The sequence below is a fragment of the Amphiura filiformis genome, chromosome 4 (assembly GCF_039555335.1).
Source record: "Amphiura filiformis chromosome 4, Afil_fr2py, whole genome shotgun sequence".
In the NCBI taxonomy this organism is placed as follows: domain Eukaryota; kingdom Metazoa; phylum Echinodermata; class Ophiuroidea; order Amphilepidida; family Amphiuridae; genus Amphiura; species Amphiura filiformis.
The window spans coordinates 37,910,264-37,934,172 of record NC_092631.1 but is presented as its reverse complement, the minus strand read 5'-3'; the positions used below and the strand labels follow the sequence as shown (position 1 = coordinate 37,934,172).

The 23,909-nt window shown below is 35.9% G+C and overlaps 1 protein-coding gene across 1 annotated transcript; it reads right to left on the bottom strand.

The window, feature by feature from the left end:
• Positions 1-1,807: 1,807 nt before the first annotated feature.
• LOC140150187 (uncharacterized) lies at positions 1,808-22,264 on the bottom strand. Its single transcript, XM_072172191.1, has 4 exons — positions 22,136-22,264; positions 18,924-20,407; positions 8,155-8,208; positions 1,808-1,832 (listed from the first exon to the last, which is right to left on the bottom strand). The coding sequence occupies exons 1-4, from the start codon at positions 22,262-22,264 to the stop codon at positions 1,808-1,810; spliced, it is 1,692 nt and encodes a 563-aa protein (XP_072028292.1).
• Positions 22,265-23,909: the final 1,645 nt, after the last annotated feature.

Here is a 23,909-nt window from a genome sequence, read left to right as displayed (position 1 = left end):
CACCTCAGACCTATCGAATTGCATTCTGAATACGAAGCATGTCTTTCTGATATCAAATAATTTTCATTTTTTGAAAATCACAATATAATACAAATTTTATGTCAAATTATAAAAATTTGATATTTTTCAAATTTTTGATATATAACATTCCTCGAAGTAAATTATATAAATCTAATGATATATTCTTAAAGGGTATGTAGCAGGGAGGATTTCAACAACATGGCGGCGGTATGAAGCACGCGAGGGTGTCACCGTCCGGAATAAACGTTAAATTGACTGTCTAAATAATCACCAGAATCAGAAATATTGATACTGTCGACGTATTTAGCAGTTTCGGAACACACTGATCAAAATTTCGAATGAAATGGATACCAGAAGAAGAAAAAATCAAGGTGGAAATGATACGGCGGGTGATTCAAACAGCGGCGGTAGTAATGTGAGTACTGCACGTAACACTAGCGCTAAACAAAACGCAGCTGATCCAAGGCCGACTACAAGTAAATATTTCGCCGATGATTCCCGTAGTGCTAATGCCCAGCCTACTGGCAACGATAGTGCAAAGGATCAGGACGTAAACGCATACATTAAACGGTCGCTAGAAACCCTTATTACTGGACAGAATGAACTGAAGAAGGAACTGAATGATATTAAAGCTGCCGTGAATTTCCAAGGTGAGGAAATTAAAGACATAAAAAAGGACACAAAACGCCTGGACATAATAGCTAAAAATCAGAAAGAAAAGATCGTATCAAATACAAGCAAAATCGCCGAGCTGCATGATCACATTAATAAGCTTGAAAGACATTCACGAAGAAGTAACATACGGATAATAGGGTACCCCGAAAAAAAGGGGGAAAATGTCTTTGAGATAGTGGAGACCATTTTGAAAGAGCAATTTGACAGAGGAGACATCGAAATAGAACGTGCTCATAGAGATGGAAAGTTTCGTCACGGTGTTAATCGACACATCTTGGTCAAATTTCTCCGGTATCAAGATAAAATGGACATTATGAACGAAAAGAAGGAGAAACTTAAGTATGAAAATTATCACATGGTAGAGGACCTAACGGTCAAGGATTTAAAGGAGAAAAGGCGTTCTCTGAACGAGTAAAATTACTGTATAAGAAGAAAATTTATTTCCGGTTTGTCGCTGGTTACTGGAGGGACAAAAAAGGAAACAAGGCGCCTTTTTATGCAGATGATACATACGGTCGAGATTATGGAGAATATACAGGCCCAATACACAGGAATTGCCGGCACACTGAACAACGAGACCATAGGGATGATCAGCGAGACCTTGGTGATGATCAACCAACTGGAAACGAGTTAGAATGATAGCTGCACCCCATGATAGACTAATCTTAACACATTATTATAGACACAATACTGTTTACAAGTATAATGAAAGACAGTTTGATAGCGGAGTTCCGCATCAATAAGTGAATCTCAACACCATAACTGAAAGTTTAAAGCGCAAACAATGAAAATAAACAAGCATTAAATATTAAGAACTATTGAAAGAACTTTGCTATAAAAGCAAGGTGAACTCTTGAACTGATTGGTGAACATTTTGTAATATTTTCGGATGGGTAGACACCCGCTAAACTGATCAAGTAGATCAGGATTTATCTTTTTGATTACATTTTTGTTATTTCAAATCTCGTTATTATTTAATATTATTATTTTTATTATTTGTACTTCTTATTTATGTCGTGTATAAATGTTGCATCTCTGAATGTCCGTGGGTTGAGAAATGTAAAAAAACGTAAAGCAATCTTTATGTATATGAAGAAGAAAAAAATAGACATTATATTCCTTCAGGAAACACATTGCTGTAAAAATTTAGAAAAACAGTGGAAACGAGAATGGTCAAGTAATATTGTTTTTAGTCATGGAACAAACGATAGTAAAGGTGTAGCTATTTTAGTAAATCCAACAATTACATGTACGTTTGACCAAGTGATAAGTGACTCGGAAGGAAGATTCATTTTAGCAAAAGTTAGTATCGAAAAAAACCTTTTACCTGTTAAATGTGTACGCTCCCAATAATGACAAAGATCAAGTTATCTTTTATGATCAGTTAAGCAATATTATAGAAAAACATGTAATTAAAGAATACTTGATTATAGGAGGCGATATGAATTTAGCTATGGATATCACTTTGGATAGAAAATCTAAAAATAATACTATTAAGGATGAGCATAAGAATGGCCGAATTTCCCTCAAACGTCTTCTTTTTAAAAACAATTTAATAGACATTTTTCGTACAAGAAACCCTACCAAAATAGCTTACACATGGTCAACACGTAATCGCAATTCTGCATCAAGGATTGATTATTGGTTTATACCTCAGTCGCTTAAAATGAATATAGTAGATTGTAATATTGTACCAAGTATTATGTCCGATCACCAAACAATTATTATGAAGATTTCTTTGAGTGATACCGAGCCTCGTGGGCCGGGTTTTTGTAAGTTCAATAATAGTCTTCTAGAAGATGTTGATTATCATAATTTAATTAAAAGTGTCATTTCAGATGTTAAACGTGAATATGCTAACTTAAATGATCAACAATTTTGGGAATTTATGAAGTTCAAATTACGTATGGAAACCATATCATATTCAACCACAAAAAATCGAGAAAGAAATGCACGTGAAAGATCTTTGAATAAAAGATTAATTGATCTTGAAGAAAAGATAAATAATGAACTTCAAGAAGAAATTGTACACGAGTATGCCGAAGTGAAGAAAAACTTAGAGGAAATATATAAATACAAAGTTAATGGTAGTATTGTGAGATCAAGAGACAGGTATTATGATGAAGGAGAAAAAAGCTCTAAATATTTTTTTTTTTTTGAAAAAAGAAATGTTTCAAAAAAGGGAATTGATGAATTACTTGTAAATAATGTCCTTAAAACAACATCAAAAGATATTCTTGGTGAAATCAAAGTCTTTTATGAAGATCTTTTCTCAAGTAAACAAGATGGTGAAGGTTATGAAGATATTGAGGAATATTTAAATCAAATTGAGATTCCCAAGCTTTCTCCACAACAGCAAGAGCTCTGTGAAAAGCGTTTGACTTTGGACGAATGTTACAAAACCTTAAAAGATATGTCTAAAAATAAATCTCCTGGGAGTGATGGTTTCTCTAGTGAGTTTTACCTATGTTTCTGGGATTTGCTTGGAAATATTTTAGTTGACTCTTTAAATTTTGGCTACTTAAATGGTCAACTTTCAACAACGCAATCACAAGCAATAATTTCTCTTCTACCTAAGCCTGGAAAAGATCCAAAGCTTATCAAAATTGGCGTCCAATATCATTATTAAATATCGATTACAAAATAGGTACAAAGGCAATTGCTAAACGAATGGAAGGTGTACTACCAAGTATTATAGGTAATCATCAAACAGCCTTTGTCAAAGGTAGATATATTGGAGAAAATATTCGTTTAGTTGAAGATATTCTGCAGTACACAAATGATAACCACATTCCTGGTATGTTGCTTTTTGCCGATTTGGAGAAGGCTTTTGATTCTGTTGAATGGAGTTTTCTTATGGCAACCTTGAAGAAATTTAATTTTGGTCCAAACCTGCTTTCATGGGTAAAATGTTTTTATTCAAATATTAAAAGTTGTGTAATAAATAAGGGGTTTTCTACTGGTTGGTTTGATCTGACACGAGGTGTTCGTCAAGGATGCCCGTTATCAACAGCATTATTCGTATGTGTGATAGAAATGTTGGCTTTAATAACTTTGAAATGTAAGGATATTAATGGCATAGAACTCCCAAGTGGGGTGGAACTTAAGTGCTCCTTTTTTTGCAGATGATGCAACCTTTTTTCTATCCGATTCAAAATCTGTGGAGAATCTTGTAAGAGAAATAGATAAGTTTGGAAGGTTGTCTGGTTTGAAGATAAATTTGGAGAAAACAGAATTGATGAAGATAGGAAGTCTTAGACACTGTAATGATTATGTTTATGGTATTAAACCAACTAAGGAACCTGTGAAAATATTGGGCTTATTTGTTGGTTATGATAGTAAAAAATGTAATGAGTATAATATTCAACCAAGACTCACAAAATTAAAAGACAAATTAGATATTTGGAGACAAAGAGATCTAACACTTAGAGGAAAGGTCTTATTAGTAAAAAGTATTGGTATTTCACAAATGACTTATTTAATGTCCACAGATTATGTGAGTGGAAATGTGTTATCTGATGTTCAAAAGATACTGTATAACTTCTTATGGAGTGGAAAACCAGAAAAATCAAACGTTCTGTTTTAATTGCACCAAAAGAAAGCGGAGGAATAGAGATGGTAAATATATTCAATACAGACAAAGCATTAAAGATAATGTGGCTAAAAAGATTTTTGAGTGAAGGTTATGCACCGTGGAAAGATGTCCCAAATTATTTCTTTAATAAAATGGGAGGTCTGGAGTTCCTGTTACAATGTAATGTTGATGATTCTGTTTTTCCTGCAAATTTCCCCCAGTTTTACAAAGAAGTCATTTTAAGCTGGCAAAGTTTTAAACAATGTAATAACAAAGAAACAATCAATTTGGAAGATGTATTGCATATGCCACTAAGTTATAACAAGTTGTTTTCAAAAGATGTAAACAAGGCTCTTTATAGAGCTCGAACAAGACTAATAAAGATTAAAGATATATTAGATGATAAAGGTTCATTTTATTCATATGAAAAGCTTTGTGAAAAATATGGACGATGTATTGATTTTGTAACATATTACGGTGTTATAAATAGTTTACCAAGGGAATGGAAATTAGAAATAAAGAAACTTTCTGAAACAGATATGGGAAAACTTAAAAGTAATGAAAAAAATATTTCGTTAGAAGTAAAGAAGTTAACAACTCGTGATGTATCTAAACAATTTAACATGTCACAATCAACAAAACCAGTAAATCAGAATTATTATGATCGTTTGTTTGATCATTTGGGTAATCTAAATTGGGAATACATTTGGACATTACCTTTTCAAATTACCACTGAAGAAAGAATGAGATTTTTTCAATATAAAATCCTTCATCGAATAATTCCAAGCAATAGTTATTTAAAGCTCATTAATCTGAAAGAGAACGAAAATTGTCATTTATGTCAAAATAAAGAAACAATTGATCACATGTTCTGGGAATGCCATCAAATAAACTCTTTTTGGAAGGAGATAGAGACATGGTTAAATGGAAAGATACAGACTCGAATACATCTATGTTATAAAGATATAATTTTGGGACTGGAAGGACATTCAAGGTTCAAAGTGCTTAACTATATTATTCTGAGTGCTAAGTATTATTTATTTAGGAACAGGTTTTCAAATGAAAAACCATATATCGCCACGTTCTCACATTTTTAAGTAAAAAATTGAAGAAGAAAAAGCTTGTTTTCAGAGAATAAATAAATTGAATATCTTTCGTATGAAATGGGAAGGTTTTGTGTAAGAAAAAAATGTAACAACAGTAATTATATATAAATATAACATTAATTATTATTGTCTTTCTCATGTGCCCACGGACAAACAAAGTATTTAAACGAATTTAAAAATATGCATAATATTGTATTGTACTAGTGATATAAGAGATGCTTTTGTATTTGTGTGTGTTGTTTTTATTCTTTCTATCTTTTGTTTATTTTTTCTCAAGTTATTTGTCTTTTGTCCTGTTTAATCTAAAAGCAAAATGAATAAAAAAAAAAAAAAAAAAAAAAAAAAAAAAAAGGAGGAATGCCGACGGTCAATTGAAAATTTTGACCTTTCATATTGAAGATATGGATTTTTTTCCCAAAAAGACCTAATTTTTTGTGGTGTTTTGGGAAAAAAATCCATATATTCAATACGAAAGGTCAACATTTTCAATTGATCTTCGGCTTTTCATCCCACCTACATACACTTTAAGTTTAAATCATCAGATTTATAAAGTCGAGTACTGTTAATTATAATAAATATCAATTTTTAATCATTTTCTATAGTATTTGTATTAAATTGCGAATTTCAAAATTATTTGATATCAGAATGACATTCTTCGTATTCAGAATGCAATTCGATATGTCTGATGTGCTCTAATGTCCCAAAATAAATACTGTCCAAACGTTCATACCCCAGCCCTTAAGTTAAACCAATGTTTGTTGGGGTTTTTTCGGTTAGGGTGAGGCTTATTATTTTCCTATTAATTCACACTGTCTGTTGATTGGGTAGTAATTGCCCAACATTTATGCTATGTATTAAAGGGAAAATACCAAATTTTACTTGTAAGATTTGCATATTTTCACAGAATGATGCAAGTTTTGTGTCACATAATTATTCCCTTCCCAAAATACGGCTAATCAATATGTATGTCTTCCATACATCTGCAAATTAACACATACTGAAAAGTAATTACCCTCCGCTTTAGGTAATAACTCAAAATCTATGCATCAAATTTTACAACTGAATAGCAAAAAGGAACCAAGAGTCGTATTGACATTGTGATGCCTCGATTGTCTTAATAGCTCACAATTTGTTGCCATGTTGCGGTCATCCTTGACAAGTCATGTAGAGAGAGTGGAATGGTAAACTGATTTTAGTAGTTTTTTAGTGCAACTTGTGCAGATGCATCTTTTTTCATTCAAGGAGTCACCATGGCTACCAATTTTGAGCTATCCAGACAAATGAAAAGTTAAAATTTGCAGATTAAAACTAGGTTTGTTTTTGCCATTTCAGTTTTAAATTTGATACATAGATTATGAGATTTCGTCTCGTAATAAAAGGGGTAATTAGTTTCTGGTAGGCGACTGTTATTAACATAACACAGAATGATACTGCTTTTTTTATATCATAACTGCACTATCTACAACTAATTTGATTTGAGAGTATACAAATGCAACATGCTGGAGGGAAAGTAGTAAAAAAACTGGTACCGAGGTGTTGGATAATTTGACACTACTATACTCACAAGTAGTCAAATCATCCGATACCGAGGGACCAGTAGTTTTGAATACTTCCCCGAAATGTGACATGTTGTTGTTTCACAAGACCACATAAATATTTATCAAAGTAAAACAATTTTTTTAGAACCCCATATTTCCATGTAATTATTTGAATGTACATCCCTGGGTACTAATTTATCAGGGTTAAAAAACTGTATTAGACAGATGAACATGTTTCAGTGTCTACATATCGTATTATAAATCAGAGAATCGTGCTCGTTGCGGCATCAGGTGTTCCTGCATGAAATATAACCTGTCTGATCTTATCGAAACAGTGTCATTAGTTTCTCAAATAAATACGTGATATATAGATATGGTGAGATATTTTGTAGCAACATGGACTATTCCTTACGTCTCCACGAACTGTTGTGTGTTAGGCGCGTTTGCAGGTGCATAACTGGGGTTTCGTTGATGAGTATACATCGTATTAACATCGTACTACCCCGGGGGCACTCAACTTTGGAAGTGACGGTATGTGCCTGTCAATAGGCCCCCTCTTTTGAAGTCGACAATACCCGATGACCCCCTTTTTTTAGTTGCGGCTACCCAATGACCCCCTTTTTTTGGTTGCGGCTACCGAATGACCCCTTTTTTCTAGATTTTCTGGAATAGCATCATCAAAATGCCAGAAAAAATGCCGGAACTTTCAAATTTGGCTCAATTTTTGGCAAAATTTTGTCGAAACTTTCAAAATTTTGCTCCATTTTTTCAAAATGTTATACTCAATGACCCCCTTTTTTCAAAATATTATACCCAATGACCCCCTTTTTATTTTGTTTGTACCCAGTGACCCCCTTTTTAAATCATGCTTTGTTTCCTATAGGCCCCTACTTCGCGACGCCGGTAGGCACATACCCGTTACTTCTAAAGTTGAGTGCCCCCCCGGGCGTATATACTAGTTCTATCCCCAGGATAGAAACAATAATAATTTAATGTCCAATAGGCTTAGTACAATACAGTGGCGTACGCGGGTTTTAGAAAGTGTGAGGATAGGGCACGACTCCTTTTATGATCAAAATGATTCTGTTCACTTCACTCCCCGTAATTAGCCCAGAAAAAAGTTAAGTGTTGACCCCGATTTATATTCGTCAGGACGGTGCACCTACCCCTAATACGGTGCACCTATAGCTACCCCGAATAGGTAGCTGTAGGGGCATTTCAACCGAGTGTTTACACTTACCTCAACTGACTGACAAAAGTGGGAGCCCCCACCTTGCATACGCTACTGGCATGACTGGTATAACAAGAACACAAAAAGATGACAATACAAGTAATATTTGGGTATTCTGACTGTGGAACAACATTAACACCAACGTTTGTATTATTCGCATGAATCTTTTGTTAGAGATCGTCATTAAATTTAAGAGATCTAGTATATGTCCTATATGTATGTAGATTATTATTTCGACGATATTTCGACGATAGAAGATTCACGTGTATTTTACGTGTATTGTGTATGAATATCACGAATATCTTTGCAATTTTGGTTGCCACATTGCCGTATGATATACAAATTATATAGCTTTTATTTTTTATATTGATTGATAAAGCATCATGATTGAATGTTGGGATGTGCTTAGTGTGTGATAACCAGATTATACACACGGCAGATGCGAGCCATCGGGAGACAAATAGGTTAGTAATAGGATTCAGTTCAAATCTACTCCAATATTTGCAGCACCTGGTATGGTAAACAGCTATTCTATGTTTGGATGCAAAAGGTTAATCGCGTTAAATCTGAGCTGATTGGCAAGCTTGGAGAATTTGAACTGCAACATACATCTGCTATTCTTTAATGTACAGTGTGGGCCAAAAACAACTTTACCCAATTTCAAAGGGTGCTTGCTCGAATTGTGGAAGAGCTATTCATGATATTGTTACATATTCTAAATGTATATCTTTCTAAAAGTATTTGATGAAGAAATGAAAGCAAAATAAGCTAAATTAACAAAATGGTGCTAATTTTACGTCCGAGGGTCAAAAATGACTTTGTCCACACGTAATTCAATGGGATGTGTCCGATTGCTAAGAGTAAGGCATACATATGCGTTAGGCATACATGTACTTGGTAATACGTTTGGTTGTCTTTGAAAAGTGACGATTGTTTTACATGCATGAAATAAATACAATCGATTTTAATCCCCATTTACTTGTTATATACTCAAACTTCACTCCTAACATTGACCAATAATTAGCATAAAAATTACACAAACTTCACTCCTAACATTGACCAATAATTAGCATAAAAATTACACAATTACAAAGGTTTCATCTGGCGTAATTCTTGAATTGTAAATAGACCTTCGTGCATTTTGTGACTGCGTGGCTTATTTCTAATAGGTTTGCAAGGTGTCAAGATAAGGCAATTCACAACACAATAGAAGACTTTTATGGCAGCAGTATATACACCAGGCACAAAAAGAAACTCGTCAGTTATATTCATCCTTGCTGTTCAATAACTTGATAATTTTGGATTATTCTGAAATATACATTTTGTTAATTGGACTTTTCTTTCTCATTTGACACCCTGTTTGTGAACATTGAGCAAGAATTGACCTAGATATGCACCTCCAAACTCCCAAACCCCAAAATGAAAAGTTACAATTCTAACGATTCAATTGTGCCTGTTACACTGTGTGTTTATTGATTGGCCCGTGGTGCTTGTGTGCAATACAACGATACGTTCCCATTGAAAATCGTCGAAAATGCAACTTTTGATTTTGGGGTTTGAGGCTTTGGAGGCGCATATCTTGGGCAATTCTTGTTTGTTTTTCGATCACGAACAGGGTGTCAAATGAGAACGCAAAGTCCAATTAACAAAATGTATATTTCAGAATAATCAAAAATTATCAGGTTATTGAACAGCAAGGATGAATATAACTGACGAGTTTCTTTTTGTGCCTGGTGTACTTAAGAACAGAAAGCTTTTTGGAAGAGCAGCGTCAATTTCGGATTCGTTTCCCGAACGTAAGAGTCCCGCCGAAACCTAACACAACTCTAATACGAACAACTTTCACAACCTCGGAAGTGTGATGAATAGATGCAAAGCACGGAGCGGACGTGCAAGAAGTGACCGTTCAGCTGCAAATATTGCACCGGTTCAAAGGGAACTTGCAGCTAACCCCAGAGTCTGTTGTCGACGCAACAATTTGTCGAAAATACCATGAACGCAATAAGTGCAGTGCAATAACTTCCAACTTTCTTGTAGATAACATTTCGTAATGACAAAAAAAAATGAGGTCTGAGGTTACAATAATGCTTTGCGCATATTTGAAGAGCATTGTTTTTATATCTTTGCAGCATGAAAGCTGCAAATCATGACGAAATATCGTAGATTGACATTTAAATGTTTATGTTTGATTTATTTGATTGTGTTATATAAAATTACTGAACAAATTTGTGCGTACACCGAGTTTTCGTCATTCTCTATCGACCTCGCTATTGCAAGTGATGCGACGCGACATCTAGTAGCCCTTCACGTGGACAAAGTTAATTTTGACCCTTTGATTTAAAACTAGCGTCAGGTTTTTATTTTAATACATTTTTCAATAGTTTTTTCACCAAATACTCCTAAGAAGATGTTTTTTACGAATATGTGAAAACAATTTGAAGCAGGCTTTTCAATTTTGAGATATAAACCTTTGAAATTGGGTAAAGTTGTTTTTGGCCCACGCTGTATAGTATTTAATAACGCACAATGCTGAGTAGCCGAGTACAGGTAATAGATCGAGTAGAATAGAATGGAGAAAAGTAGAGTCTCGAGAAGAGTAGAGCAGGCTAGATGAGTGTAGAAGAGAGTAGAAGAGGAAAAGCAGAGTAGATTAGAGTGGGGGAGTAGAGTAGAGAAGAGCAGAGCAGAGTAGATTATATAAGAGTAGAGTACACAAGAGTAGAGTAAATAAACGGAGAGTAGAGCTGAGCAGAGTAGAATAGAGTAGTGTTGAGTAGAGTAGAGTAGAGTAGAGTAGAGTAGAGTAGAGTAGTGTTGAGTAGAGTAGAGTAGAGTAGAGTAGAGTAGAGTATGTAGAGTAGTGTTGAGTATAGTAGAGTAGAGTAGAGTAGTGTTGAGTAGAGTAGAGTAGAGTAGAGTAGTGTTGAGTAGAGTAGAGTAGAGTTAAGTAGTGTTGAGTAGAGTAGAGTGGGGGAGTAGAGTAGAGAAGAGCAGAGCAGAGTAGATTATATAAGAGTAGAGTACACAAGAGTAGAGTAAATAAACGGAGAGTAGAGCTAAGCAGAGTAGAATAGAGTAGTGTTGAGTAGAGTAGAGTAGAGTAGAGTAGAGCAGAGTAGTGTTGAGTAGAGTAGAGTAGAGTAGAGTAGAGTAGTGTTGAGTAGAGTAGAGTAGAGTAGAGTAGTGTTGAGTAGAGTAGAGTAGAGTAAAGTAGTGTTGAGTAGAGTAGAGTAAAGTAGTGTTGAGTAGAGTAGAGTAGAGTAGAGTAGTGTTGAGTAGAGTAGAGTAGAGTAGAGTAGAGTAGAGTAGAGTAGAGTAGAGTAGAGTAGAGTAGAGTAGAGTAGAGTAAATGAGAGCAGTATTATCTGTAGCATAGCCAATGCCGGGGGTTGGATCAGTGCACCACTGCACCGATGCAAGGACACCCGTCGGTACATTTCGCTACATACCAGTGCGTGACAAAGAGATATGATGAGATATTTAGTAGCAACGTGGAATATTCCTTGGGTCTCTTAGAGCTTAAAATTCACTTTGCTACGGCACAGGAGGGGGCAGAGTAGAAATAGATAATTAAATAGATCAGGCGGTGAGTAATTGCTACGCCTGAGATGTTTCACTTACCTGAAGTGTTATGTTATGTTATGCTAAACTCCGTTGTCTTAATGGATGTTTTGGAATGAGTAGGAGCTATGGGTGGGTAGCTAGACATTCTATTAAAACTTGCTAACAATAAACCCTATAAATATAATAAAAACTATAAATTAAAAAAATAAAAATATCACTAATGTACACATTTGATCATTCGTAAATAAAACCCTGCTTATGTCATCGTATATGTAAAACGCTATTTAGCTTAATGGATGTTTTGGAATGAGTGGGTGCTAGTTGTGGGTTGCAAGATCTTATCTGTTACAGTAGCTATCAATAAACATATAAAATAATATACTAAGTGAATGTCATTGATGCACATTATTTGCTCAGTCGTAAATAAAACCTTCTTGCTGCTTTATCTTAAACCGTCGTATAATCACTCCATCCAATGGCAATTATGTGTCAGCCTGCAAGTTACTATATGTGTAATAGAGTACCTTTTGATACATTTCTTACACATTTTTTGCATTAAACCATATACAAAGGAAAGGATCAGAATTATTTTATTTTATTAATCCGATACAAATGTCGAAGTCAAATGTGACTGACTTAAACCAAAACAAATGATAGCATACGGGTGGCTTCACTGTGGCAAGAGAAAAGTTGGAAAAATTTCATCTTGCCTTGACTACTAGCGCAACCTCCTGTCAGAAACCTTGACATATTGATGCACATCTGTCTCTAGCAAAAGCTGTGACAACATCCATTTTGTGAAAAGATATGACATGGATGGTGACCCCTATTTCCACATTAATTGATGGTCAGATTTTTCTTTAGTTCATCCATAGACCCTGAAATTCCAGGGTCTTTGGTTCATTATACGCTGGATACATTGAACTTAAAATGGTACATCATTCGTATCAGACAATATTTTATCTTCTCGAATTACGTAGGGAATATTCCAGTCTGGTCTGACGTCGGTGTTTAACAAAATGTTTGATAGATGTTAAAAGATTTGTTATCATGGCAAAGATTGATGAAAATGTGTATTATAAAGGTCATCGTAGATGTAGGGTACGCTATCTGACTATTTCGAGAGTTGTATGGGTATAGACATTTATTATTTGATAAAGACATGCTGTCAATACAAAAGAATTTTAGTGACATTAAATTACCTTACGAAGAATGGATGGATGTTTCTGTAAATTTACACAGATCAAAATAACACGACAGTGTACAACTACTTGTCGTTTTTACGTATTGTTAATTAATCGTTAAGCCTTTGGCTTTCTATTATTAGTTCTGGAATGATAAATGGATGTTAATGGTGCTTATTCCTGCAGCGGGAAAACATGACGCAGGCTTCAAATTGGCACCCAAAATTGACACCATGCTCTGCTCTAATAAAATATAATTCATCACTTATTTGAAGTATATCGTTATTATAATAGCGATTTGTCTCTTAAATTCATGTTGTGAATGAATTCGTACTAGGGATCAGACAGCGAGGGAATGTACCATTAACTTACACCAGAATACTTTGCTTATACCCTGTATGCTTCACTAACCTTTCACGCTAAATCACTGTTACCATAAGCCATCTGGCTAAAGTTTGTTCGGCTTATATAAGGCGAAAAAAATAAGACTCATAACACCGTGTATTGATATAAATTTAGAATGGCTTGCACGCAGCTGAGAACAGTACCTACGCTAGTTTCGCATTGCGTAATACGCAACCGGCCCATATCGGTATATCAATGTCCCCTTTTACTAGGCCAGTTTTGGTATTAGCCTGTGGATGGGTCTTTTTTTTCAAAATTGTCGCCATTTTTCCCGAAAATAGTCCATTTTCGACTCATTGTAGCAGGGGGAGGAAGTTGTAAAACTACAACAATTTGTGCTCAATTTGACCGAAAATTTGGATATTTGGTATATCGATTTCTTGCAAAATTGGTATTTTGATGGTTTCTCTTTCAAATTCTCAACGACACCCCAAACAAAGTTGAGTATCCCCGGCCCTCTACTCTACCCTAAACTAACTTGACTCGACCATATTCAACATTGTGTAGATCCAAAACATGGAACATATATATTTTGATACAACAGTATGGAATACAGTAGCAGCCCAATTAGTGATTTATTTGCATCCAAACATAGAAGGGCTGTTTATCTTACAAGGTGCTGCAAATATTGGCATAGATTTGAACTGAATCCTATTACCAAACTATTTTCATCCCGATGGCTCGCATCTGCCGTATGTATAATCTGGTTATCACATACTAAGTACATCCCAACATTCAATCATGATGATATTTCAAATCAATATTAGAAATACAAACTATATAATCTGTATGTATCATACTCGGCAAAAGTGGAAACACTATTGTACAAATCGTTATATTTGCAGATATAATGCAACGGTATTCTATTGTGGAATTATTGGTGTGACTATTTCTTGTTACAAAACCGAGGTTAAAAATAGAATGGTTCATCGTATGTTTTGACTTTGTCTAAATCCATAGAGTCGTTAGAGACATTGTACTTAAAGTAGTAAAAGGCGCACCATTTGACTTCAAGGGGAAACATGGAATATTTTTGAAAACAAAAACTTCGCCCACTAGTGAGACGAAAATAAGAAATCGAGTTTATTTACATTAAGGTAAAGCGTGTACGCTTTCACAGCACGTGTCGCGGAAAACTTGTGCACGTATCCTCACGTATAGCTCTGCATAGAATGTGCACACTTTATTACGTTCCATACGCAATCAGAGCACATTATTTCAAACATAGTGCTTTCACGTGACGCGTTTTGACCAATCACAGTGTGTGAGTTCTAATAATGGGCCATGAGAGTGATAAAATATCTATTAAAACTGCAAAAGTAGTAACATCAAATTACGTTAAGAACGTTCAATTTACACAGATGGAATACGCACGACATAGCTCCACTCCTATCAAATCATTTTCTTATCGTTGATTTTCGTATATTATTTCTGGAATGAGAGAAAATAATCTGAATATTACTTTCTTCTTCAGAGGGAAGACACGCCGCCGGTTCCAATTGGCACTCTACTTAAGAAATATGCAAATCTGTAAACTTATGATTTATTGGAAGTATAAAAAACACTTTCTTTTGGTCTCTTTTATGAGTACTGCACGATAATCACGCTCAATCAAACTTGATATACTCTGCTCTACCTAACTCTACTCAACTAGCTATACTCAACTCTACTCTATTCTATTCTATTCTATTCTATTCTGATCTATTCTAATCTATTCTATTCTATTCTATTCTATTCCAATACATTCTATTCTATTCTATTCTATTCTATTCTATTCTATTCTATTCTTTTCGACTCTATTTTTCAACTAACTTGACTCGATCCTCTACCAACTGTAGCTATATTGTATCAATTCAAATCATGAAATACAATACAGTTGGTACAACAAGGGTGGTTGCAATTCAAATTCTCCCCGGGAAATTCTCCAATAAAGAATAGTATCCCGATCATCAAAGAAGTTAAAACTTGATTTATATGTATCCAAACATAGGACTGTTTATCATACCAGGTTCTGTAAATATTGGCGTAGATCTGAAATAAATCCTATTACCAACCTATTTTCATCCCGATGGCTCGCGTCTGCCATGTGTGTAATCTGGTTATCACATACGAAGCACAATCCAACATTCAATAATGATGCTTTTTCAAATCAATATTATAAATAAAACCTGTACAATTTGTAAGTATCATACTCGGCGAAAGTGGCAAGACAGTTGCAAATGCACAAATCATTATATTGGCAGATATGCGAAGGTATTCTATTGTTTGTTAATAAAGGTCAATGTTTTCGTGGAAGGATAATGATGCTGTATTCATGGCAACCATTCTCAGGCTGGAAATGATATTGTATTATTCGCATGAAGGTATTACATCTAACTTTTGTGACTATCTGTTCATTGACAACAAAGATGAACATTGGTTTATATATAGATCTCGAAACTTAACATGTAAAAAATTTTCTTGCATCCTTCACCGGATTAGCTATTTTAAGATTCTTCATGCTAACTAACAATGTGTAGTTCCTAAATTATTATTTTATGTTTAACCTTGACTTTATTAAATGGATTTCCAGTGATAAAAATAACTTTTCTCATTGTTGACGAATGACGTACAAAAGCATGAGATATTGAGTGACTCAGTATGCCACTCAAACAAATCAAATAACAGAGACAAGGGAATACACCGTTGTATCCAAAGGAATTAAAGTAACGTCGGCGCTAACTAAGATATCGCTTTAAAGAAAAATGTAGGGTAAAACACATGCGGTACTCGTTAAAATGATAGAAATGCCGATTTGAGAACAATTCGTCGGCTGTATTCCATAGTGGCGTATAGTGATTTTTGGTCATTTTTTGAAAATTGGCACATATGTTTTTAATGATGTTCTCTTTCATTTTTCTAAGTCTCATCAGTCATAATTAGCTAATTAATTAGTAATTAATTAATTAAATGTGGCGTATAGTTACAAAGTGACATTTTTGTATTCCATAGTGGCGTATCGACCATACGCCACTTTTTATACACATTTTATAATTATGAAATATCGGCAAAAATGAAAAACATCGTATGTCATATTGGCGTACGCGTATCGGACCTATACGCCACTATGGAATACGAACGACGAAAAGTAACGCCATAGGGATTACACGGCGACCGAGGTGGCGTACGGTTAAAGTAAGGTTAGGGTATTGCGTTTTGTTCGGTTTCCATAGTGACGTATAGTTTTATTGTCAGTTTGCCAGCAATAGTATGTATTTATTTCTTTTGAAAAATATATACAATAAAATCTATTTAGTTTACTACAGAAATTTCACATCATTTACAAAATATAATGAATGTCTGATTTACACAACTCGATTTTAAATTGGCATTTCTTCAAACCCGATTTTCTCGAAAAGTTGTTTATTCGCGGCGCCCCACTATACGCCACTATGGAATACAGACGACGAATTGTATCCAAATAATATTTACTTGGTTCGATTATCTACCTTTCTTATTTATGACTCAGTTGAAGTTACTTCAAGTCATGAACTCTTTGCACAAGTGTCAAAGCGCGAAACGTGAGCGCAGACTATCGATACACACAAAACTCAATGATAATAAAAAAGAAAAGAAAATAGAAAACAAAACCCTGCTGTATATTTAAAAGAAATTTGACAAAATTAAACCAATAACGAAATGAAGCATGCGCGTCTAAACATTAATCAATAATATTCACGATTTTCTCACCACAAACCCAGACAACACATAATATCCATCCACATCCAAATACCAACAATATTGTCAGTAACAATATTGATACATATGCAGCACGAAGTATAAACATAATGGCAATTTTGAAGCTCATAATCAATTAACCCATCATTTTCTATTACAGATGATAGATATGGGATTACTTGCAATCTATACTTTTGATTGATTTCAATTTTTAAAGATAATATTTTAAGGTTACGATTGGGCATATATGAATACCGTTACGTTCGGCCATTGTTCTTGTTGATAATTACTGTTTCATTCTCATTTAATATGGTAAACCGTGTACAAATATAAAATTAAACCGACATTAAAATGTTTTTAAAGCTATATCACGTTTAATGCATACAATAATAGTTTATTAGTTGCTGCAGCCTTAATAGAGATTTTTTTTTTATGTTCTGCCAAGAAAGTAGAGTAGAGTAGAGTAGAGTAGAGTAGAGTAGAGTAGAGTAGAGTAGAGTAGAGTAGAGTAGAGTAGAGTAGAGTAGAGTAGAGTAGAGTAGAGTAGAGTAGAGTAGAGTAGAGTAGAGAGAGGAGAGTAGAGCAGAGCAGAGTAGAGGAGAGGAGAGGAGAGGAGAGGAGAGGAGAGGAGAGGAGAGGAGAGGAGAGGAGAGGAGAGGAGAGGAGAGGAGAGGAGAGGAGAGGAGAGGAGAGGAGAGGAGAGGAGAGGAGAGGAGAAGATATCTTGTGCAATTCTTGCTTAAATATTTTAATTGTTCTTATGTGTATTTTTATATTTATAGGTTAATACATGGTATCACTTGTTGGGAGTGAAATTATACAAAATAATGCACGCGTACTGAGATGTTGATGCGTCTAATGCACGAGCCCCGAAGGGGGGAGTGCATTAGACGCATCCACTTCTCAGTACAAAATTGTCACTAAAAATTGGGAAAATGCAGGCAAATATAAATGCAACAACCCGCAAGTAAAATAAACGCGTCCGAAAGCTCTGCGGGTACTACGCGGAGTGCGCGCCCGTGCAATTGTACAACATTTATGCACGGCTAGTAATTTACTAACGGAGGCTTTCATTGGTTCTCACTATCTTGGAGTGAATAAATGGTAATAAAATTGGTAATCAATCAATCAAAGAGAACAGAGGACAATATAGGCGGAGAGTATGGTAGTCTAACTAGAGAAAAGTAGAGTGGAATAGAGGAGAGAAGAGTAGAGGCGAAGAGTATGGTAGAGTGAGTAGAATGGAGTAGAGGAGAGTAGAGGAGAGGAGAGGAGAGGAGAGGAGAGGAGAGGAGAGGCGATGAGTATGGTAAAGTAGAATAGAGTAGCGTAGCGTAGAGTAGATAGTGAATGAGAGTAGTATTATCTGTAGCGTAGCCAATGCCGAGGGTTGGGTCGGTGCCACACAGTACCGATGGCATATCGATACACCGAGAACCGTCGGTACATTTCGCTACATACCAGTACGTGACAAAGAGATATGATAAAATATTTAGTAGCAACGTGGAATATCCCTAGCGCCTCTACGATATGTTTATTTATTTATTTATTTTATTCATATTTATCCAGGGTAGCCCAATTCAGCCGATAGCTGGTCTTACATAGGGTCCTGCAATACATTTACATAACATTAAAAGGCAACAATTTTCAACATGCAATTTATATAAACCATACAACTATTATATAGAAAGATTTAAACTCTTGATCTCAATACAAAATATTTACCTCCGTAATTTTCAGCTGTTGCTACTACAGCCTTCGTCAGCGGAATGACCCGATCGTGCACTCTTGAAGTGTGACGTAATGACCGGGTCATAGACCTTTGGTAACTTGTAGCGCCCTCCGTCTTTGTTCAGAGATGGTTGGTTGGCCCTGATGTGGATGGCCTCCTTGACTCCTCTCTCAAACCAGCGAGGTTCCCTATCCAAAATTTGGACTTTGTCCAGGTCGACGTGATGGCCCGGTGACTCTATGTGGATATGTTTGGAAACCTCAGACGAAGTTGTGCTAGGACGTCTGTGTTCGAGAAATCTGGTCTTGAGAGAACGTTCAGTCTCTCCAATGTACGATTCTTTGCAGGTGCCTCTTGTAGTCTGCCCCTGGCATGGAATCAAGTACACTGGACCAGTTACGTCCTTTTTCTCAGTTTTGTCTTTTGGCGCCACTAAAAATTGGCGCAGTGTCTGTGTAGGTTTAAATGTTACCCGTATACCGAATTTTTGGAAATTCCTTCGAAGAGCCTCCGAAATCCCTTTGATATAGGGTAACACGATCTGTCCTTTGTTGGTAGTACTACTGTCCTTATTCGCGTTTGATTTTGCGCTCTTGGGCTTATTGATTTTGTCAAAGACCCATGGCGGGTAGCCACACTTGGAGAGAGCTTGCGTAATATGCTCCTTTTCCTCAACAACCACTTGAGGGTTGGTGATCACTGTCTCTGCACGATGGAATAGAGTCTGTATTACACCAAACTTGTGTTCTAACGGGTGGTTGGACGAAAAATGCAAATATTGATCCGTGTGCGTTGGCTTACGGTATATCTTGATCTCTAAGCTGCCGTCAGCTTGGATCACGGTCGAAGTATCTAGAAACGCGAGGGATTTATCTTCCTCCCCTTCGGTGGTAAACTTGATGTCGGGGTCCAACGAGTTGAGATGATCCGTAAATTCCTGCGCGTGTTCTTTCTTGAGCTTTGTGTGTGTGTCGTCGACGTAACGATACCACCACTCCGGGGGGTGGGGTGCTGTGGTAATGGCTATTTGTTCTAAATGTTCCATGTACAGGTTACACACAATCGGCGAGACGGGCGAACCCATCGCCGCTCCGTGGATTTGCTGGTAATATATGCCATTGTAAACAAAGTACGTACAACGGAGACAAACGTCAAGGAGTTTTACCACATGGGCCGCAGACAACTGAGTTCTTTCTTGCAAGGTGTTATCTCTTTCCAGTCTAGACTGTATAATGGGGAGCGCTTTGTCCACAGGCACAGATGTAAACAGTGCTGTTACATCATACGAACGAAGCTCTTCATCATCCTCAACGCGTTCATTTTTGATGCAGTCAGCGAAATGTTGCGAATTGGTAATGTGGTGTTTTGTCTTACCAACCAACGGAGATAAGATGTCCGCCAAATGTCTAGCACAGTTATATGTTATGGTACCAACACTACTAACAATAGGTCTCAGTGGGATGTCAGGTTTGTGTACCTTTGGTAGACCATAAAACTTGGGTGGAGACTCAGTCGTAGGATAAAGCTTACGGTATTCAATCCTATTAATCCCCTTCTCGTTCTCCAAATCTTGAAGCACTGACACTAGTTCTTTCTTGTACCTTGGTGTGGGATCTTTGGTGCCAAGATTCTTGTATGTGGCTGTGCCAACCAACCATCTCTGAACAAAGACGGAGGGCGCTACAAGTTACCAAAGGTCTATGACCCGGTCATTACGTCACACTTCAAGAGTGCACGATCGGGTCATTCCGCTGACGAAGGCTGTAGTAGCAACAGCTGAAAATTACGGAGGTAAATATTTTGTATTGAGATCAAGAGTTTAAATCTTTCTATATATGGATTACCAATACAGATGAACTTTCATGCTAACATACAACTATTAGTTACAAAATTAAAATACAGAAATATATACAATTTTCAAAGTAGAATAGAAATACATCATTAACAAGTACATGCTCAATTTTTTTAAGACTTGAATCGTTGCTTGAAAGTCTTCACATTTATAGAACTTCTTACATCATTACTCAGTTTATTCCAAACCTCAACCCCACTGTATGAAAAAGATGATTTAAAGTACCCAGTGTCATAACCATTTGTGCAAGGCGGTAGAGCCAATAAATTGGACGCAGCTTGTCTGGTGTTCACATTATGTTTTTCATGTACATAAGAAAACCTGTTGATAAGGTACTGTGGTGATATATCGTTAAGACATTTAAACAGTAACAGTGATTTGAAATACATTGCACGATTTGGAAGTGATTCCCAACCTAATATAGGAAACATTACATCGTAAGGTAGTTGGCACGCAATATTATTCTAGCACATCGCTTTTGTAAAACACATAATTTACGTACATCTTCATTGAAGCGACCAAACCAAACTACACTGCAATAGTCGAACTGCGGTTGGATAAGAGCCTTATATAAAACATTAAGAGTGCGAACGTCAAGAAATGTTTTTAGAGTGATTTGGTGCGTGTGTGGGTACTGGCTACGTAAAATTATGTTTATTTTAATTTCGTACTTCTACTCAGGAAATTGAAATACCAATTAATGTCTTATAGGGTAAGTCTATCTTACGAAAAGACAACAACAGCAGCAACACAAACAACGAGTAGAGTAGAGTAGAGTAGAGTAGAGTAGAGTAGAGTAGAGTAGAGTAGAGTAGAGTAGAATTTAATTTAATTTACTTTGTCACCACACAGGAGGGGTAAAATAGAACATTAAATAGATTAGGCGGTGTGAAATTGCTACTTACCTGAAGTGTTATGTTATATTATGTTATGCTAAGCACAGTTTTAATTGGGTGTTTTGGAATGGGTTGGAGTTGAGGGTAGCTAGACATTCTATTAAACTTCGCTAACAATAAACCCTATAAATATAATCACCATCATCATCATCATCATCATCATCATCATCATCATCATCATCATCATCATCATCATCATCATCATCATTAGCCGTATTCAGCCCACTGCAGGGCGAAAGCCTCCCCAAGTTGGCACCAAAGATTCCTGTCATTTGCTTTTGCCATCCACCTGATCCCTATGAAAATGGGTATCTCATCTCTGCATCTGACTTTCTGTCTGCCTTGGTGCCTCGAACCCAGCCAAGGTCTCCATTCCATGACATTCTTTGTCCATCTATTATCTGTTGATATTGCAAGATGGCCAGTCCAATGCCACTTCTTCATCCTTATTGTGTGGATTATGCCCGGGGATTATGTCTGTAACGTCTGTTTGGCTCCTGGCCCATGCCACTGTTTTCCTATCCCTTTTGGTAAAGCCCAGCATGCATCTTTCCATGCTATGCTGTGCAGTTTTCAGTTTTTGCTCCATCCTCTTAGTAAGTGACCATGTTTCAGCTCCGTAGGTCATGGCTGGTAGTACACATTGGTTGAAAACCTTTCGTTTCAGACAAGTTGGCATCTTACTTCTCATGATGTCGTTGAGTTTACCAAATGCACACCAACCAGCCCTTGTCCTCCTTTTTACTTCATCCATGTGATTTGGAGTCATGTTGATTAGTAATTGTAGCTAGTTGTCCTAAGTACACATATTGGTCCACCTTTTCTATTTCTGTGTTCCCTACCATGACCAGCTGTTCTGTGGCAAACTGGTTGAACATAACTTTTGTCTTTTTCATGTTAAGAAATATAATAAAAACCTATAAATAAAATAAATAAAATGTCACTAATGTACAAATTTTCTCACTTGTAAGTAAAACCCTGCTTTATGTCATCGTTTATGTAAAACCCCGTTTAGCTTTATGGATGTTTTTGAATGAGTAAGAGCTGTGGGTTGGTAGCTAGACATTCTGTTAAAACTTGCTAACAATAAACCGTATAAATATAATAAAACCCTATAAATAAATATCACAAATGTACACATTTACTCACTCATAAATAAAACCCTGCTTTATGTCATCGTATTATGTAAACCTCATTTTAGCTTAATGGATGTTTTGGAATGAGTGGGTGCTAGGTGTGGGTTGCAAGATCTTATATGTTACAGTAGCTATCAACATATAAAATAATATACTGAGTGCATGTCATTGATGTACATTATTTGCTCAGTCGTAAATAAAGCCCTCTTTTTGCTTTATCTTATGCCATCGTATAAGCTCTACATCGAATGGGAATTATGGGTCAGCCTACAAAGTTACAATATATGTAACAGAGTACCTTTTGAGTTTTGACACATTCCTTACACATCTTCTTGCTTTAAACCGTTTACAAAGGAAAGGATTAGAATAAAACAATAGTAGAGAATATGATGAAGATAAATAAAAATATCACTAATGTACACATTTGATCTTTCGTAAATAAAACACTGCTTTATGTCATCGTATAATGTAAAATGCTATTTGTGGCAAGATCTTATCTGTTACAGTAGCTATCAATAAACATAAAATAATATACTAAGTGAATGTCATTGATGCACATTATTTGCTCAGTCGTAAATAAAACCTTCTTGCTGCTTTATCTTAAACCATCGTATAAGCTCTACATCCAATGGGAATTATGGGTCAACCTACAAGTTAATGCCGTTATCTTATGCCATATCGTATAAGCACTACATCCAATGGCAATTATGTGTCAGCCTGCAAGTTACTATATGTGTAAAAACTAATAGAGTACCTTTTGACACATTTCTTACACATCTTCTTGCTTTAAACCATAATACAAAGGAAAGGATCAGAAATAAAATGATGGGAGAGAATATGATGAAGATTCTTTAAAGACGCACGCAGGATTACGTTTTTTTTGTTTTTGACACCATGTAAAAAAAACAGTATAATGATTGTATACATTTTGTGGGAAGACAATTAAGCTAGGAATCAGTGGCGTAGCGTGGGTCATCAAAATGGGGTGGGGGGGGGTGGGGGCACCGACCATGATTGGGGGAACTGGGTCTGATTGGGTGGCACAAGCCATTTTTCGGCCATTTTCCTATGGGATTTTTAAAATTTCAGATCGATTGGGGGGGCACGTGCCCCGTGCCCTTATGACGCTACGCCACTGCTAGGAATCCAACTTTAACTTCAGGTTTTGAAAAAATTAACCATAGCCTATACTAATTTTGAGAATATCACGCAAATTAGTTATAGTGGTTCAAACAATTGTGTGGAAAAATCAGTTACATTCCGGTCCGAATAATATAT